The sequence below is a fragment of the Brassica napus genome, chromosome A1 (assembly GCF_020379485.1).
Source record: "Brassica napus cultivar Da-Ae chromosome A1, Da-Ae, whole genome shotgun sequence".
Classification (NCBI taxonomy): Eukaryota; Viridiplantae; Streptophyta; class Magnoliopsida; order Brassicales; family Brassicaceae; genus Brassica; species Brassica napus.
In genome coordinates, this window is record NC_063434.1 from 6,050,465 (window position 1) to 6,069,901 (window position 19,437).

At 34.5% G+C, this 19,437-nt stretch overlaps 3 protein-coding genes across 4 annotated transcripts; 2 read left to right on the forward strand and 1 right to left on the reverse strand.

The window, feature by feature from the left end:
* Positions 1–4,328: 4,328 nt before the first annotated feature.
* On the forward strand, positions 4,329–8,555 carry LOC106425591 (pentatricopeptide repeat-containing protein At4g20740). Of its 2 annotated transcripts, none has more exons than XM_048740103.1 (2): positions 4,329–7,562; positions 8,018–8,555. In XM_048740103.1, the coding sequence occupies exon 1, from the start codon at positions 4,409–4,411 to the stop codon at positions 6,569–6,571; it is 2,163 nt and encodes a 720-aa protein (XP_048596060.1). In that variant the 5' UTR covers positions 4,329–4,408; the 3' UTR covers positions 6,572–7,562; positions 8,018–8,555. The 2 variants fall into 2 exon arrangements, with proteins under 2 accessions (XP_048596060.1, XP_048596058.1); XM_048740101.1 differs by having other exon boundaries at positions 8,044–8,555.
* Positions 8,556–13,499: 4,944 nt separating this feature from the next.
* LOC111211656 (C-factor) lies at positions 13,500–15,289 on the forward strand. Its single transcript, XM_022712926.2, has 6 exons — positions 13,500–13,855; positions 13,942–14,094; positions 14,185–14,278; positions 14,378–14,460; positions 14,605–14,758; positions 14,856–15,289. Exons 1-6 carry the CDS (start codon positions 13,664–13,666, stop codon positions 15,089–15,091), a joined length of 912 nt encoding a protein of 303 aa, XP_022568647.2. The 5' UTR covers positions 13,500–13,663; the 3' UTR covers positions 15,092–15,289.
* On the reverse strand, positions 15,177–18,493 carry LOC125577935 (pentatricopeptide repeat-containing protein At4g20770-like). The gene has a single exon (XM_048740108.1). The coding sequence runs from the start codon at positions 17,587–17,589 to the stop codon at positions 15,280–15,282; it is 2,310 nt and encodes a 769-aa protein (XP_048596065.1). The 5' UTR covers positions 17,590–18,493; the 3' UTR covers positions 15,177–15,279.
* Between the last annotated feature and the right edge of the window lie 944 nt (positions 18,494–19,437).

Here is a 19,437-nt window from a genome sequence, read left to right on the forward strand (position 1 = left end):
AAGATACGGTTCACAATCGAAACATGAGACTATCGTTGGAAACCAACATTATGTTCTTTTTTTTCTTGTTGGTCAAACCAAACCTTGGTTCCAGCTCGTTATGGATGATAAAGAAAAAATCCTATGGAGAGAAATTATCCTATGGAGAGAAATTGTGACTAATTAAAAAAGTCAAACAAAAACATTGTCGTTGTTCGAATGAAATGTCGACGCAAACCAGTTTGTTCCTTTCAAAAATATTTCAATTACTAGGATAAGACCCGCGCCTTGCGCGGGATTAAGTTATTATTTTTATTATATTTTGGAGAATGAAACAATAGTTTGGCTTCATTTGGATTACGGGTGTTCAATCCGGATATCGGGTTGGTTTCGGTTCGGTTCGGTTTTTTCGGTATTTGGTTAGTAAAATATAACTAATATTCTAAATCCATATTTACTTTGACTTTAGTCTTTCACATACTTTTGAAAGATTTCAACTGGACGACTAAATTGATCAGCCAATCTTGTTGCTTTAAATCATTAGTGTTTATATATATATATATATATTATTTAGTTTGAATATTTATTAAATAAAAATTCATAAATCATTTGTAACTTATTATAACAAAAAAATAATCTATTGATCACAAAATTTTCAGAGTGGGAATATTCAAATTTCTAATAATATATAGACGTTTTGAAAAATTCAAATATAACATATAAGAAAAAATATAAATGTTTTTATTATATATTTAATGTGATTTTTAATATCTTTCAATAATATAAAATAAAAAAAAAGAACTAAGATACCAAAATTGTTATCAAATATTTATTATTCATAATAATTAATTTTCATATATACGTTAATCATATTAGGTAATTTCGTAGCTTTAATTAAGGAAAGTGCAAAAAAAATTTGGTAGATTATTTATCAATTCGATAGTTAGTTTAATAAAAAATATAATGTAAGTCAAGATGGACCAACCTATTTTTCTAAGAATAGTATGTTTTATATAGTCATTTATTAAATGAGAATTTATAATCATACAGTTCTATGATCATTCATATCATTTTATAACTGAATATTTAAATCATCGATAACAAAATTTTCAATGTGAAATCTTTAATAAGTTTATAATTTATAAATGTTTTTGAAAATTCATTGAAAGTTTTAATATTAAAATATTTATGTAATCTTATGGTATATAGTATAATATATATATATATATATATATGTTTTATTATTAAATGATATTTTTTACTCATATGGTTTTAAAATAATGTGTATCTTCTTATAATATTAAATAAAAGTTCATATTAATACAATTTTATGATCATTTGTAACTTATTATGACAAAAAAAATAATCTATTGATCACAAAATTTTCAGAGTGGGGATCTTCAAATTTCTAATAATTTATAGACGTTTTGAAAAATTCAAAATATAACATATAAGAAAAATTAAAAATGTTTTTATTATATATTTAATGTGATTTTTAAATATATTTTAATAATATAAAATTAAAAAAAGAACTAAGATACAAAAATTGTTATCAAATATTTATTATTCATTATAATTAATTTTCACATATACGTTAATCATATTAGGTAATTTCGTAGCTTTTATTTAAGGAAAGTGCAAAACATTTTTTGGTACGTTATTTATCAATTCGATAGTTAGTTTAATAAAAAGTGTAATATAAGTTAAGATGGACCAACCTATTTTTCTAGAAATAGTATATTTTGTATAGTTATTTATTAAATAAGAATTTATAATCATATGGTTCTATGATCGTTCATATCGTTTTATAACAAAATATTTAAATCATCGATAACAAAATTTTCAATCTGAAATCTTTAATAAGTTTATAATTTATAAATGTTCTTGAAAATTCATTGAAAGTTTTAATATTAAAATATTTATGTAATCTTATGGTATATAGTGTTTAATATATATATATATATTTATTATTAAATGATATTTTTTACTCATATGGTTTTAAAATCATGTGTATCTTCTTATAATAAAAATGTTAAACCATTGATCATTAATTTTTAACATAATAATTTTAATAGTTTTAGTCATTTATTGTCGTTTTTAAAAATTTAAAATATAACATATACGAAAAAATCTAAATTTTATTTTTATAGCTAATTTGATTGTTTAATTTATTTTAATAATATAAAATTAAACAAAAAATGATGAAGGAGATATACATTGTTATCAAATCTTTATTATTAAACTCATTAATTGTCATATATATATTAGTCATTTATGGTAATTCCGTAGGTTTTATTTAAGGAAAGAAAATATCATATCATATCATTATATCATATAGTTTGACCAACTTATGTATCTAACAACATATACAAATCGAATGTGGACCTACTTATTTTTCAATTGAATGTAATTGACTACCTAATTGAGTGCCACCTATGCATTGGGGCCTCTTTTAATTAATACAAAATTGAGGTTACATCTTTTCAAATGTTCCTCAATTAATATATAAGGGATGTCTTCTATTATGGTGCGATTGCAATGATTGTTGTGAGCAATCATTCGTTCTAATCCTCATTTTATATTATCTAATTGATTATGGAAAAAAAATCAATAGTGATCAAGTATTTTGGCTGCCTAGCTAGTTGCAGCCACTGCCTAACTATCTAACGTGATTAGCCAACTAATCGTTCATAGACAAATAATTTTCTTAGACATGTTAGATAGGACTTTGCATATATAATAGTACTTTACAATTTCAAGTGATAATTGCGATAGTAATTGGCCTAAGTTATTGATTAAAAATACTTCTCTATTGCTTGTAACTATTGCGTGTTTGGGCTCTCACAAGTCAATGATACAATGGTATTTATGAAAAGTCTTTACATATTCTGATTATCAACCCGGTAACAGATTATTGTGAGTTATCAAAAGGGTCAACTATATTGTTGAAACTAATTACAAATTAAATTTCCTTAGGCTACCTAACTTTGGTTGACTTTCTTTTTATTTTCCAATCGAAAATATACGTCAGTTGTCAGCAATGTTACATGGAAACGGAAGCGGGTACGTGGAAGCGGAAGCGTATGGAAACGCAGAAACAGGATTTTTAAAAAAATTAGTAAGCGGATACGTGTTGGAAGCGTATCCATATATATATATATATGTAAGACTAAAAATTAAAAATTGGAATATATATACATATGTAAGATTATTTTTAAAAATCTAAAACTAAAAATTATATGATTTAAATTTAAAATAAAGCATTTATTCATTTATAATAATTTTGAAATGACTTCATATTTAAACTGTGAAAATACACATAAATTAAATTAAATAAATAATATTATATTTTTTAATTCTTTATAATTAATTGACATAATATATATTTGCATATATGATTTATCTTTAATAAAAACCTCAATGCATAAAGATAATTTATAGTATTAGTTTTAATATTTGTATATTTCTATTCTCTCTATTCAGTACTATTAAAATTTAGATTATATATAAATTAAAAACTATAATTTTATATTTTTATTGATATAAGACATTGTGTTTTTTTTTTAAATGGAAGCATGATTGCAAAACGGAATCGTAAGCTTCCAATGTGTTTTAAAGAGAATATTTTAGAAGCGTTTTGGAAGCGAGATTCTGTAAGCTTCCACAAGGTTCCGATTCTGATTCCGGTTCCGAAACGGGAAGCGGACGCCCGATGAAGCTTCCGTGCAACGTAGGTTGTCAGTATCATGGCTTAGTTTCAAAGCAAACAAGGAGACTGGATAGCAAAGGAAATCTACACGATGCCTCGCCTAACCCTAACATCAGAAATCAACTGGTGAACTCTTTTGGTCGTTAGGTCCCTGGTCACCTACAACTCTGACTCCTTTATAGCGTAGCTTCTAAATCTCTGGCAGCATTTATGGATCCTAAAGTGAAACTGAATTCTCTTTTCAACATGAAACTACCATGATCATGATCAAGTATATATATACATAACTTTTTTACTAATTACTAAAAATCGAATTTTGTTTCACGTAAGAAACTACGTCCAGCATTATATAATTTTTCGCTAAACATTTATTAGTAGAGTATAATGTTATGCTCATACGGATTTTGTTTTGTTTTTGGATTTGGTGTTTGGTAGGCTTGCTGACTAGCTTTTGATACTAAACATTATTTTAGGTTTTGTTAAAACTTAAAAGAACACAATCCATAGCATTTAAATGTGACAAGTTCAAATCTTTTAATTCTTTAGATTTCTTATATTTTCCAAGAGATGTTTTGTTGCTTTCAGCCCATTTACAAATCAAATCCGGCCCACTTAAACTACAGTGACAATACAACACGACGTCGTAGATACCATTTAACAATTAACACATTAGCTCAAGTGTACCGGAGAAGTTGGAAGAGCAGGCAAAAAAAAATCGCGATGAAATTACCAAAACCTCCAAATCTCCCTGAGAAACCTCTTAAACCCAACTTCTTCCACGGCCACCGTAAACCCTCCCGTAACCGTCCCGTCGTCCACGGTGGTCTCTTCTCCAACCGCCAATACCTCTCCCGAGACTCACCCCAATCACAATCCAACAGAACCCCCTTCGATCTCCGCAAATGGGACCCGCAATCCCGCCCCCGACCTTCTCCGCCGCCGTCTCCTCCTTCCGCAACCATCTCCGCCGCCTCCGAACGCCTATCCCCGATCGCGCGCTTCGTCCTCGACGCCTTCCGCAAGAACCAAAACCACTGGGGCCCCTCCGTCGTCTCGGAGCTGAACAAACTCCGCCGCGTCACGCCGAGCACCGTCGCCGAGGTTTTAAAAGTAGGAAACGACGCCGCCGTCGCGGCGAAGTTCTTCCACTGGGCCGGTAAGCAGAAAGGGTACAGACACGACTTCGCGTCCTACAACGCCTTCGCGTATTGCCTCAACCGAACCGGAAACTTCCGCGCGGCGGATCAGTTGCCGGAGCTCATGGACTCCCAGGGACGCCCTCCGTCGGAGAAACAGTTCGAGATTCTGATCAGAATGCACGCTGATAATAAAAGAGGGTTAAGAGTTTATTACGTGTACGAGAAGATGAAGAAGTTTGGATTCAAACCTAGCGTGTTCTTGTATAATAGGATAATGGATGCCTTGATGAAATGTGGTTACTTTGATTTAGCCTTAGCTGTTTATGATGATTTTAAAGAAGACGGTTTAGTTGAGGAACGTACCACTTTCATGATCTTGGTTAAAGGACTGTGTAAAGCTGGTAGAATGGAGGAGATGTTAGAGATAGTGCAGAGGATGAGGGATGATCTGTGTAAGCCTGATGTGTTTGCTTACACGGCGATGATCAAGACGTTGGTTTCAGAAGGGAATATTGATGGGAGTTTACGGGTTTGGGAGGAGATGAAACGCGATGAGGTGAAACCTGACATGATGGCGTATGGGACACTTGTTGTGGGTTTGTGTAAAGACGGTAGAGTTGAAAGAGGGTATGAGTTGTTTGTGGAGATGAAGGAAAAAGAGGTTTTGATTGATAGGGAGATCTATAGGGTTTTGATTGAAGGGTTTGTAGCGGATGGGAAGGTTAGATGTGCTTGTGATCTGTGGGAGGATTTGGTGGGTTCTGGGTATATTGCTGATCTTGGGATATATAATGCAGTTATTAAAGGGTTGTGTACTGTGAATCAGGTTGATAAAGCTTATAAGCTCTTCCATGTTGCAGTTGAGGAAGAACTGGAGCCAGATTTTGAGACTCTGAGTCCCATTATGGTTGCTTATGTGGTGATGAAGAGATTGAGTGATTTTTTAGAGTTGCTAGAACGAATTGGGGAATTAGGATACCCTGTAGCAGATTACCTTTCACAATTGTTGTGTGCTGACGAAGAAAAGAGAACGATGGCTTTAGATGTCTTTGATGTACTAAAGACTAAAGGTCATGGCAGTGTCTGTGTGTACAACATTCTTATGGAAGCTCTTTACAAGATGGGGGATATTGAAAAGTCTTTGTCACTTTTAACTGAAATGAGGGATTTTGGGTTTGAACCAGATTCATTATCGTACAGTATAGCAATTAGCTGTTTTGTTGCGAAGGGTGAAGTCCTGAAGGCTTGTTCGTATCATGAAAAAATCACCGAGATGTCGTGTGTTCCTTCCGTAGCTGCTTATCTGTCTCTTGCTAGAGGACTCAGCCAAATTGGAGAAATTGATGCTGTGATGTTACTAGTTCGTGAGTGCCTGGGAAACGTTGAAAGTGGTCCAAGGGAGTTTATGTACGCTCTGAGGGTCTGTCATGTATGCAAAGCGAGTAGCGTGGAGAAGGTTATGGAAGTCCTTGATGAGATGAACCAAGAAGGTGTCTGTATCAGTGAAGTTATATACTGTGCGATTATCTCTGGTATGGCTAAGCATGGAACAATCAAAGCAGCAAGAGAAGTCTTTGCGGAGCTGAAAAAGAGAAAAGTTATGACAGAGGCTGAAATGGTAGTCTATGATGAAATGTTGGTTGAGCAGACAAAGAAGAAGACAGCTGATTTGGTGCTTTCAGGGATCAAGTTTTTCGGTCTCGAGTCAAAACTAAGAGCAAAAGGTTGCAGAATACTCGATTAACTAACATTTGGGGGGCCTTATAAATCACTCAGCTGCAAAGGTGACTAAGAGGAGCATAAGCTCTTTTGTGCGTTGGTATTAGTCTGCGCTCAATGTTTCATGTGTACGGGTTTGCCGAGCCCAACCATGAAAGTTTTGGAGCTTTTCTCATGAATCCATGTCATGAAAGTGTGTTATTTTTTGGGTTAATCATACTGGTTGCTGAAGCTTGGGAGGAGACTCTATACATTGGTGGAGTTAGTGCAGCGAAGCTTGAGAGTCTCTGTTAAGGTCTGAAGGTGTTTCTATTTATAGAGTGCTTGTAAGGAAGTTTATACAATAAGTGAAACTCATTTTTCACATAAAATGGCTTTTAAGTATTAATAGTCCATTGTTAGTGCTTAGTGCTAGTGTTTCAAAAAAAAGAAAGATTTACACTTTAAGGCACATTTCATCTTTATATTACACGCTGGGACACTTCTATCTACAAGAACACTTTTTCTTAAACATCAGCTGATTCTTAACCTATCTAGTTTGATTGTAATGACTATTTCACTAACTAAAAAATCAATGTTTTTCGTTTTGACGGGCTAAATTCTTGGCCATTGATTTTATTTAGATTGAAGGGACTAGATTCATCAGACAAAAATGTGATATGACATATATCTGCCATATAAATCTAACCATTAGATAATTTGATATCCAACCAAAATTGATGGCTCAGATTGCATCTTCTACCAACCACAAATAGTTTTCACTCTCTTCCTCCACATCTGAAAGGATTTTACAGACTAAAATTTCAAGATAGAAACAAAGCAAATCTCAAAACAGTCATTATCAGAAAACTTTGTATCCTTTCAGATTCATTTATATTTTATCTCGACAACATATTTTCCGCTTAAACCCTCGATGATGGTGACGATGACTGGTGACGACGAGGCAGACGAAGCTGATGCAGACAACGGCGGAGAAGCCGTCTCCCGACTTTAACAAGGCTCGAGAATTGTGACAGGTACAAAGTTCGAGAGTTGTAAATGTTCATAATTACGTCTTAGATTTCAAGTTGTTCTCTTTGGTTTGGTAGGATACAGTAGTGCCCATTATGTGTTTGGTTATTTGACTTGTGAAACAACGTTGAAAGTTAAATCAATTCCTTGTTCTTTTGTTTGGTCGTTTTACTTAAAATTTTGTTAACTTTCAGTTTTGATGTTTTGGCCTCACAAGATAATTTATGTATCTTATACAAGTGTTTGATTATGCTTTGTATTTTGAAAACTTGGCCTCTATACAGTAGTTTTATTATGTTTTATCTTGTAATTGCTTGATCCTTTTACACTAAAAATATGTCCATATTCTCCTGAGAAGAGTGTATGAGAATAGATGATTAATTTCAGTTTTGGAGTATTTATGTAGTTTGAGTAAAGTGCTAGTTGCCATTGATAATGAAATTGGTCATATTATGCTCAGGCATTCATTTGATTTTGATTATACAGTATAATCTACATCAAATTAAAGGTGGATTGTTTAGCTTTCACGTCCGGTGAACTCTCAATTCACTGAAAGCAGGAATTTCTCATCCCACCAAACTTGCTGATGTCCATCAACAAGAGTATCCACATGTACATTCACTCTAGGGACAAGCTTCCCCATCCATTTGTACACCTTAGCCCATGTACAACAATGCCCCAATTACTAGGAACCTTCTGATATCAGTAACTTGAGATCCCCTATCTCTTTGAGGACACACCTTATGAAGCCGATGAAATCTCAGATTTGGATATTTATGGAAACAAAGATTTCTCAAGTCACATATATTCTACAAAGATTTTTCTTTCATATTTTATTTGTTTTGTTTGCTTGTCTATGTAAAAGTTTCCAATTTGCTTCATAAATTATAAGTTGCTATATTTATTTATTGTTGTACACAACACATGTTTTTTCCATTTTTGTACACATGAAATTTGAGTTGTTAGTAACTATTATTTTACTGAAGTTTACACAATTATCTTGAGTTTTTCATATGTCCACACATGTACGCATGTACAAATATAACTTTCAGGTACACATGAACATCATATAAGGTGTACATATTTAACCATGGATATCCTAAACCTGTAAAAGATAGTTTTATATATTATTCGATGGTTTTATATGCCATTTCATCATGCACATGTTTTATCTCGTATCCAAAATATGATTTTATGTCATATCATGCCTTCCAAAAATGGTTTTTCTTTCACAGATATGTTTGTTTGCTTGCTTGTGTATGTAAATGTTTTTAATTGGTTTCATAGATTTAAGTTATTCTATTTATTGTTGTACATAACACATGTTCTTTTCCTCTTTTTTATACATATAATTTGAGTTTTTGTCAGTAACTATTATATTACTGAAATTTAAACAGAGTTAATAACATGTTAAAAAATAGTTTACACAATTATCTTGAGTTTGTCATATGTCCACACAAACATGTACACTAAATTTCAGGTATACATGGACATCATTTTAATTTTTCATATTTTACCAAGCCTACAAAATATGGTTTTTCTTTGTTTGTTTGCTTATCTACGTAAACGTTTTATTTTTCTTTGTAGATGTCAAGTTTTTCTATTTATTGTTGTATAGAACACATGTATGCTTTCATTTTTTACACTTTATTTTTGAGTTTTTGTCAGTAATTCTTATATTAATGAAATTTTTTAAAAAGTTAAATAACTATCTAAGAGACTCATTTACATGTCATTACTCATTAGTATCCATGTGTACAAGTAACTGTAAAAGAAAACATGAACATGATATACACTATCGTTAGTATCCATGTATACAATATTTTACTGTGTACACAAGTCCACCATGCACACATCTATTCTGTTACAACCAGAACCCAAAACTACATATCTCTTGGTCGTTCTTGACATCTAATCGGGGCAGGAGTACATACTTTCAACTTTTGGTGCAAATTCAAAAGGTTAAAGGTCACATTTGGTAAGTCTTGTTTCAAAACCAAAGACAACAAAATAAGAGCGACCAACATTCTTAACTAGTTATTACATCTAATATGTAATACAGAAATATAAAACCTTTGATATGCAACATTCTTAACCAGTTAAGCTGAATGATGAATTAAAGTTAAGCTTAACCATTTCTTATCAAGATTATGTTGCCTAAATTACAAGTTCACCATCGTGTACATATGTTTACTTAGAAACTAAACTACTAGTCCACCATTGTGTACATATGTAACATATACACAACTAATCGTTGTACACATGTGAATTGTACACATGTGAACATCTGTACATGTGTACATATATACACAAGTAATTGTTGTACACATATATACATGTACATATGTTCACATTTTCCTGTTCTACCTTTTGTGTGATCTTTAGTAAATCTTGATTTTCATTAATATCTAATTACTTTTATGCAAATCGTCATTAATCTTACAATTCACATTAATCATTTTTTTTTACTTTTTTTTTCATTGATGGCAAAGTTGTAATCAACTCATCTTCTCCTTCATGACTTGCTTTAGGGTTTCTGAAAAATTCCACCGCCGTCAACCATTGTTTCATCTTAAATCATCCAATTTTTGTGTGAAGGTCTAGGCTGAACAATTAAAAAGCATGGAGTCAATCTGAAATGGTATATTGCTATTCAGAATCGCGGCAGAGATGAAGAGATCGTGGCTTGATTTCATGCTGAAGAGAGAGGCTCTGAGGTCGCGGCTTCTGGTGATAACAGAAGAGCGGTTCACGGCTTGCAGAGCACGACGGAGGGGACGATGCAGCGTGGAATGAGCAGGAGAAACCCTAAATCTGAGCCAATATGGAAACATATTAAAACTCTCTATCAGATTTCTCTTTTCCTGCTCGCTTCTTGCCGTCATTGTTTGATTCGCCTGAATCCTCCATTAAATCGTCGGACGTCAGCAACTTCGTCCGTCGATTTCTCTCCCGGAAACGCACTTTCAGTTTATGAAAGAGAAATGAAAAATAATGGAAACTAATTTTTTAGGGGACCCAAGTTTGTTTATTAAACAAATTAAACTTCTTCTCGAGACCATCACCACAACCTTGTTTTTTTTCAAAATTCAAAGCCACTAACCAATCTAACCAGAACAAAAATATGCTTTTACTGAAATGCCCATATCTGGTTTCGCTTTTGGGAGGAGAAATGGGTCTTTAACCACTTAAAAGTGTCTCAGTAGCACTATGTGCTCTATGCTGTAATAAAAACACATAAAGTGTCCATTTGTGTTAATAACTCCAAAAAAAATAGTACTAAGTGCTAACTCACCATATCACTGAACTAGCTCAATTCAATTATTTCTACTATTTTAGATTTCTAAATTTTAGATTCTTTAAAGGGTAATTGTCAATAATAGCACCTTTTGAAGTTTATGTCTCAAAAATAGCACTAGAAAAAGAAAGTCACAAAAATGACATTCATTAAAGAGAGAATGTGTGAAATATACCTAACAAAGATGTAATTTAGTGAAATGCCCATAAGTTTGGATAAGGGAAAAATGACTATCCTTTTTGCCATAGAAGGACGAAATTGTCCCTGCTTTATGCCCAAAGAGAATTGGCGGTCGTACAAGGTCTGTATCAGACTGCAGAGAAACAGAGATTTGGTGGAAAGTCGTTCCGAGGAATAGACTTGACAGGAGGATGCGCTGCAGACGATGGTCCGTTGGTTAAAGAGGGGTTTCGTACATGTTAAAATAGAAAAGTAAGTGTAAAAAAATAAATTATTTTATTTTTTAGTCGTAACCGAATGACAAAGTAGGCAAATGTATAGTTAACAAGTAACAAAATGGACAGATCTACATGGTACAACTTAACAATATTTAACAGTAAATAAACATAGTTAGCAGGTACTCAAAACGTAACAAACAACGAATGATATACCCAGCCATGGTTCTGCATATAACCAACTTAATACCCGTAACTAGATCAGTTACCATGTAAATGTGACATTAACAAACAATGTATGGACTATCAACCAAGGTACTAAACGAATTTGCAGCTTCTAACGTTTTCTGTTATCCAACTTAGGATAACAAGTAAAGAAGGTGAAAAAGCTTGATGTTAATCGAAACGGACTCATCTGATGAAATGGAGGTCGTCAAACTAACAAGTGATGGGATAATCAGTCTTCAGGAAGTGGTTACTGAAACTCAAAATCAATCATGACTCACTTTAGCCATAGGTATGCGGGTGGATGGTCGTTCTTATTCATATAAGTAAGACTTATATTTTTTGTTGTAGTAGCTAAAAAATGGTTTACCTGTTATCATTTTTGTTAGCAGGTACGGATAGAACTGCTGCTGTGAGTGTAGGGTCAACATCAAAGGGGAAGGAAAATGTTACACATCCAAATAATGATGGAAGTCAGTTATTAAATTTACAGATTGGTTCTGCTTCTGGCGATGCAGCCTACGGCAGGGCTGATATTAAGCCAAATGGCCAAGAGGCTGAGGAGTGTGAGATATTGGGTGAGTCAAATGTTAGTTGATATATTCATTAGTACCGAGTTCTACAGGTTGTAGTTGATAAATTATTCTTTAGTCGTAACTGAATGACAAAGCAGGCAAATGTATAGGTAACGAGTAACAAAATTGACAAATCTACATGGTAGAGCTTAACAATTTTTAACGGTAAATAAACGTAGTTAGCGGGTACTCATAAAGGTAACAAACAACAAATGACATACCCAGTCATGGTTCTGCATATAACTAACTTAATACCCGTAACTAGATCAGTTACCATGTAAATGTGATATTAACAGACAACGTATGGGCTATCAACTAAGGTACTAAACGAATTTGCAGCTTCTAACATTTTCTATCAACTAAGGTAATAACATGCTGACCAAACGCCCCCGAGAATGGAGGGTTCTCGTCAATAGCTAGAATCTTTCCGACTTTCGAGTTTCGCATGAAATCCAACTCCTCTGGTTCAAACGCGTCGATAATCAACTTTGTCTTCTTGATTTTGCGATACGAGTTGATACGCTCGCCACACGGTTTGTCACCAACGGCGAACATGCTACGAGAAAGTGGTATTTCGTCCATCTCAAAGGTTTAGGAAAAATAGGAGTGAGAAATTAGGGGTTTAGTGAGGGACTGAAACAAGGATTCGAGGTGAATTGACTGGAAAAGCATATGAAGAATGAATCGACGAAAAATCTAAAAAGATGGATGAAACGAAAATGGTGGTTGGGGAAACGCGATTAAATGTGTTGCCTTGATGCCGAGAAATGAAATCAAAAGCGTAAAGAGATGAAAAATGAAATTTTTGAGTTTCCTTCTCAGAAAGGTACGAGACAATGAATTATCCAATGGTTGGGTAGGAGCACTCTCACACTGAATTATCCAATGGTTTGGTGGGATCATTCTGACACAAAAACACATTGTCTGCACACGGTTCTGTATGTAGCCGGTAAGGGCAAAATGGTCATGCAAAATAGTTTAATCAAGAGATGGGTGTTATGCTAGATAGAGCTGTTTTTGGGTGCAATGGCACCAATTTCTCTTCATTAAAAGGTAAAATATCCCTAATACCCTTGGTTTAAAATTAAATAAACAAACAAAAATAAATAAAAATAATAAAATAAAAATCAAAATCAAAAAAAAAAAAAAATTTATAGTTTCAGATTCAAAATTTTTATAATTTTTTTTTGAAATTTTTTTTCGAAATTTTTTTTTTTTTCAATAATTTAAAAATACTTTTTGAAACTGTTTTTAAAATTTTTATTTTTTATTTTAGTATTTATTTTTTATAAAATTTTAAACTCTAATTCCAAAACCCCACCCCTTAACTCTAAACCCTAAGGTTTGGATTAATTAACCCAAGGGGTATAAGTGTATATTTACCTCTTTAATAAAACCTATTTTTGTGACTTTGAGCCTTGAGTGCTACTTTGGGAACAAAAACTTGGTAAATATTGGTCCGTCTGAAATTGGAATAAAGTTTGGATTTTTATGCCCACCTTTGTGGAAATGGCAGTTAAGTTTCCGTGTCAATGGCGATGAAAAGTGGTTGCCTTTATGATCCATCCTCTTTCTCTTATCTTAAATCAAACACATCCGCAAAATAGCATCCAATGCGCTACTCTTTCGTAATGAACACTCTGGTGAAGACAGGTGGCGCGTGGCTTGTTTCGCCGTCGCTGGCAGCTGTGAGGAGGATGAGTGTAGCTGGTTTCGCCACGTCATCATCATCATCTTCTTTACCCAATTGGGAAGGTGGAGTTTCCATGGTCCAAGGAGCTTCCAGAGGCATCGGCCTCGAGTTTGTGAGCCGCTTGAATCTTTTATTCAGCTGAGATCAAACATTAGATCCAAACCTGTCTGTTTAAGCTAAAGCTTTTTTTGTGTGTAGGTAAGGCAGTTGTTAGAGAACAGTAAGAAAGGACATGTTGTTGCCACTTGCCGGAATCCAAAAGAAGCAACAAGTCTCATTAATCTGAAGAATAGCTTCTCTGAGAGGCTTTTCATCCAAAAGCTTGATGTTACAGATGAAACCACCATTGAGGTTAATATTCTCTTCCTTCAAATCTGTCTGAAAAGTGGATGTTGTGGCTAGTCTCTTCCTTTTTCTGAAACTGTCATTGGTATTGATTAGGAATCAGCGGAATCTGTAAGAGAAAGATATGGTTCTCTCAACTTACTTATAAACGCAACTGGTATACTTTCAATTCCTGGTGTATTGCAGCCAGGTATGAGTAGTCTTTTCATTTGAATGATGACTAATCAAGAGGCGTTACTATGAGGACTAACCAATGAAGCTTAATAATTTCTGTTTGATGTCAGTACAGAAACAACATTGAACAAGGTTGAAAAATCATCATTGATGCTTGCGTATGAGGTTAATGCGGTTGGTCCAATTCTAGTAATGAAGGTAAGTACTCCAAGTTCTCTTTGCTTTCCTAAAGGAGTTGCCTTTAGATTTTGCCACATGTGAGAAATGGTTTGATAGCAAATCTAAGTAATGCATGGACATGAAATCAATGAGTCACAAAAGATTGTCTTGGCTTTGTTGTAGCATATGTGGCCACTCCTCAAGGCTGGTGGAGGGAATGGAACGGAGAGGGAAGTTGCTGTTGTAGCCAATTTAAGCGCACGAGTTGGATCCATTGGTGATAACAAACTTGGTGGTTGGCACTCTTACAGGGCTTCAAAAACCGCACTCAACCAACGTACTGCATATTGTTATTTGAAATTTTTTTGATCTTATTGGTAAGAACTGAGAAAACAAAACCATTAACTCCTTGTTCCCAACTGTTGCTTATGCAGTGACGAAGAATGTATCGGTTGAGTTGGGTAGGAGGAAGGATCCTGTGGTATGCATTCTACTGCATCCAGGAACTGTAGACACTGATCTCTCTCGACCGTTCCAAAGGAATGTTCCTGAAGGAAAGCTTTTCACAAAAGAGTACGCTGTTCAAAAACTATTGCACATCATCAACAATGCAAAGAAACAAGACAACGGCAAGTTCTTTGCTTGGGATGGCCAGGAGATACCTTGGTGATATTATTTTGTCCATATGGATGGTCACTTCTTCCAAATTCTATTGGTTTCTTTCTCTTTCTTGGTTTGAGGGCAATTCCTTTGAGTAATACTAAATAACCTGGAGTGAGTGTCCAGAGATTGAGAGCTTTCTGAGAATACAATAGTTATTGTGCTGGTACAATCTTTAATCTACATTATGTTTTACATTTACAAGCTATTATTGTTCTCTATGATCCAGCTGTGACCTGGAGTCTTATACACTCTGTTCTTGTTCATCAACCCTTGAAGAGCTGCAGCTTCATCCCACCGTCTCACAGAAGTATATATGTTGCTTAGCAGCACATAAGTTGCTGAGTTCCGAGGATCCAGAGCTACGAGTTTCCCTGCGATTCGTCTAGCCAAGCTCACATCACCATGGACTCTACATGAACTAAGCAGAATCTCCCATAGAACAGAGCTGTTTTTGTATGGTGTAGCTTCTGCAAGCGCCTCTGCGTCTTCAAGCCGGCCAGCTCTTCCAAGACAATCAACTATGCATATATAATGATCCAGCTCCGGCTCAATACCATGATCTCTCTGCATGGAACTGAGTATCTCCAGCCCGGTGTCCACCAGTCCTGAGTGGCTACAAGCAGTCAACACAGAGACAAAAGTTATCCGGTCGGGCTTCTCTCCCCATGATATCATCTCTCTGTAGAGACCAACAGCTTCATCACCTCGTCCGTTATGAGCATACCCGTGTATCATCTCGTTCCAAAGAACTATGCTTTTAACCAACACGGTATCAAACAACTCTCGAGCCGAGTCTATTTCACCGCACTTACTGTACATATCCGTAAGAGCGGTTTCAACAAAGGGATCACTTGCATATCCGCTCTTCACTACATGTCCATGAAACTGTCTTCCATGGAGCAAACTACATAACCTCGAACAGCTGCCTAATAAAGTAGCGTATGAAGTTTCATTAGGAAACAACACACCAGTCCGAAGCAATCTTCTGAATAGCATTAAAGCTTTTGTGTCAAGCGAGTTGCGACTGAGACCTGCCATCATGGAGTTCCAACAAGCTATATCTAGTTCTGTTGTACAATCATCAAAGATATGTTCAGAGATCTCTATCTTCTCACATTCAGAGTACACTGCAATAAGACCACTAACTATGTGACTGTTCCTAGAGATATTGTTCCTTATCGCTACACCGTGGATCTGTTTCCCTCCTTCCAGAAACCTCAATCTCGCGCATGAGCTTAGTATCACACTCAAAGTTGTTCTATCTGGGTTCAGATGCTGAAGGTGCATTTCTCTGAACTGGTTGATTGCTTCCTCATAGTGTTCAAACTTGGAGTAGCCAGAGAGCAAAGCATTCCAAGCGGTAACACTAGGGTTAAGCATGCTACTGAATATACTCCTACCGGTTTCAACATCCCCTGAACGAAAACACGCTCCAAGAACAGAAGTGCATGTAACTTCGTTCGGTTCAAAACCAGACTCTCTCATTCTCTTTAAATACTCAATTGATTTGTGACTTTGATAGTCCTGACCAAACCCAGCTATCATAATGTTCCAAGAGACAATATTTACTTCAGGCATCTCAGTAAAAATCAACTCTGCACCATTCATATCTCCATTCTTTGCATAAGTTTCGAGCAGAGAATTGCTCAGATGAAGATCTCCTTGTAACCCAAGTCTCAACATGAGACTATGGATCTGTTTACCCAGCACATTGCGATTGATTTCATTCAAGCTCTCACATTCTTCTCTTGGAGCAGAGATTCTGAGAATATTAGACAAGCAAACAGGATCCACCTTGACACCTTTCTCGCACATCGATCTAAACATGTGAACTGCCTCCAAAACTCTATTCTCCCGAGCTAACCCGTTGATCACAGCGGTAAAAGAGACCTCATTAGGCTCAGGGAAACATTCAAAGACCCTAACACCATGTTCAACCATAAGCCCGCACTTAGCATACATAGACAACAACGCATTGCCAACAAAAATGTTACCATCAAGACCAATCTTAACAGCAACCCCGTGACATCTCATACCGGTAACACCATCCAAAAGCTTGCTACAAGCGCTCAAAACGCTAGCTAGCGTGAACCGAGAAGGCAAAAAACCTTGAGAAACCATCCTCTCATAAACAACCAACGCTTCCTCCTCTAAACCTTTACGAACCAATACACTAATCATGTTGTTCCACGACACTACATCTCTCTCAGGCATTGCATCAAACACCTTAGTGGCTTCACCCAAGTTCCCAACTTTACAACAAAACGTCAAGAAAGCATTCGACGAGTAAACATCTCTCACAGGCATTTCGTAGAACACCTTGCGTGCATAACCTTTATCACCACACTCGCAGTATAAATCTAGTAAGCGATTGCAGAGATAAGTGTCGATGGAAAATCCAGTCCGAAGGATGGACCCATGAATGACTTTCCCGGAAAGTTTGCACTTTTGATCTTTGCAAAGACGTAAGAGATTCGCTAAGTAACGATTGCTTCCACTATGCATATTTAATCTGCTTCGGAGCTCAAAGCTCAAAGCTCAAAGCTCTGTAATGACGACCAATGAGTGTGTATTTGTGTAATAATTATACAAAAATGCAAAAATCTGTTAAATTAAATTATTTCGGATAAATTAATATTCAAAATAAAAAAGTGTCAAACTCACTTTATTTAATACTTCTTCTATTTCAAAATGACTGTTATTTTTCTTTTAAAGTATAGAGTTTTGAATTTTTAATATATTTTTATCAGACAATAATAGTAGTTGTAATTTTTTTAAAATTTAATTGCATTTATTGAATTATGATTAACAAAATAATAAAAATAATTAATTAAAAATAAGTGTCAACTGGTTCATAATACAAAAAGAATATGGATATTAGCAATCTAAAACTTTGGTGTCTAGCCATCAAGGTAACATCCTCTGGGATTTAGAATATTTATCTAATTAGGAAAAAAAATTTGTGTACATGATGCAAGTTCTCTAAAGATAATGTATTTTTAATTAAAATTTAAGTTACTTTTTCTTGTGAAGACTTCAAAACATATATATTTTTAAAATGGAATAAATTATAGAAAAATAACTTCAACCGACCTTAATCAAAATTTAGAGTTATTACCTAAAATACATTTACCAGAAAAACTATACCAAAAAATGCGCTAAAAACTCTAGATTATACCATAGTCTACATTACCAATAATACAAATCTTGCTACCCATAAACTTTTAATTTAGAGTTATTACCCAAAACAAACTTACCTGAAAAATTATAGCAAAAACTAAAAGTTCTAAAAAACAATCTATTAATAAACTAAAATTCAAATGATACAGACTTATAAAATTTATATTTTCAATCAGATCATTACATAGAAAATTCAGTTGAGAAAAGTAATTAATTAACAATCCTGTTGGAAAATAAAATTTGTTTTTTATTGAAGTCAAGAAATTAGGCATGGGCATTCGGGGTCCCAATCGGGTTTCGGTTTAGTCCAATCGGGTTTCGGTTTTTCGGGTTTATCAAAATCAGCTCCATTCGGGTTATATGAAAATTCGGTTCGGGACCGGTTCGGGTTCTATCGGGTTCGGGTCGGGTTTAGTAAATCTTCAAAGAACCGGTATAACCCGATGTACTTTCGGGTTCGGGTCCCAATCGGTTCTTCGGTTTAAATGTACCTGATTTATATATACTTTGTAACAAAAAAATCACTAAAATCGGTTCTTTGGTTTTAAAATACTTGATTTCTACCTATTTTGTAACCAAAACATAAATAAAATCGGTTCAAAAAAAAAAAAAGGAACATCAAATGTAATCATTCAAAATCAAGTGAAAGGTAAACATAGTTATTAATCGAAAGAAAACCAAATAAATGAAAGCATGAAACGAAAATCAAGTTCTCATGAAATAAAAAAATTATTCAATGAAAAATAAAACCCAAATCTAAAAACTTCAACCTTCAACCGCCACCTTCAACCATCAATCTTCATATAATAGATAATTATTTTAGATTATCAATATATTTTGAATATATATTAGGAATTGAGATCATGTTTAGTACAAGTTTTTTTTGTAAATTTTGAATGTTTCGGGTTCTATCGGGTATCCATTTAGGTTCTGGTTCGGTTCGGATAATACCCAAAACCCGAAATACCATAAAACAAGATCCATTCGGTTTTTATATCGGGTTCGGATCGGTTCGGATTTATTTTTATCGGGTCGGGTTCGGTTCGGGTTTTCGGGTTCGGTTTATTTGCCCAGCCCTACAAGAAATGATGACGACGGTGCGCATCATATATGGAAACTGAATATTTCCAAATATTTAAATATAAAGAGAAGAAAATATTAGGCGTGGGCATT

Bases quoted from the DNA above. Each gene is read 5' to 3' on its own strand.
- LOC106425591 (XM_048740103.1), top strand. From the start codon at position 4,409: ATGAAATTACCAAAACCTCCAAATCTCCCTGAGAAACCTCTTAAACCC.
- LOC111211656 (XM_022712926.2), top strand. From the start codon at position 13,664: ATGCGCTACTCTTTCGTAATGAACACTCTGGTGAAGACAGGTGGCGCG. The intron at 14,095-14,184 runs GTTAATATTCTC...GGTATTGATTAG, and splicing joins CAGATGAAACCACCATTGAG to GAATCAGCGGAATCTGTAAG. The intron at 14,279-14,377 runs GTATGAGTAGTC...ATGTCAGTACAG, and splicing joins TCCTGGTGTATTGCAGCCAG to AAACAACATTGAACAAGGTT.
- LOC125577935 (XM_048740108.1), bottom strand. From the start codon at position 17,589: ATGCATAGTGGAAGCAATCGTTACTTAGCGAATCTCTTACGTCTTTGC.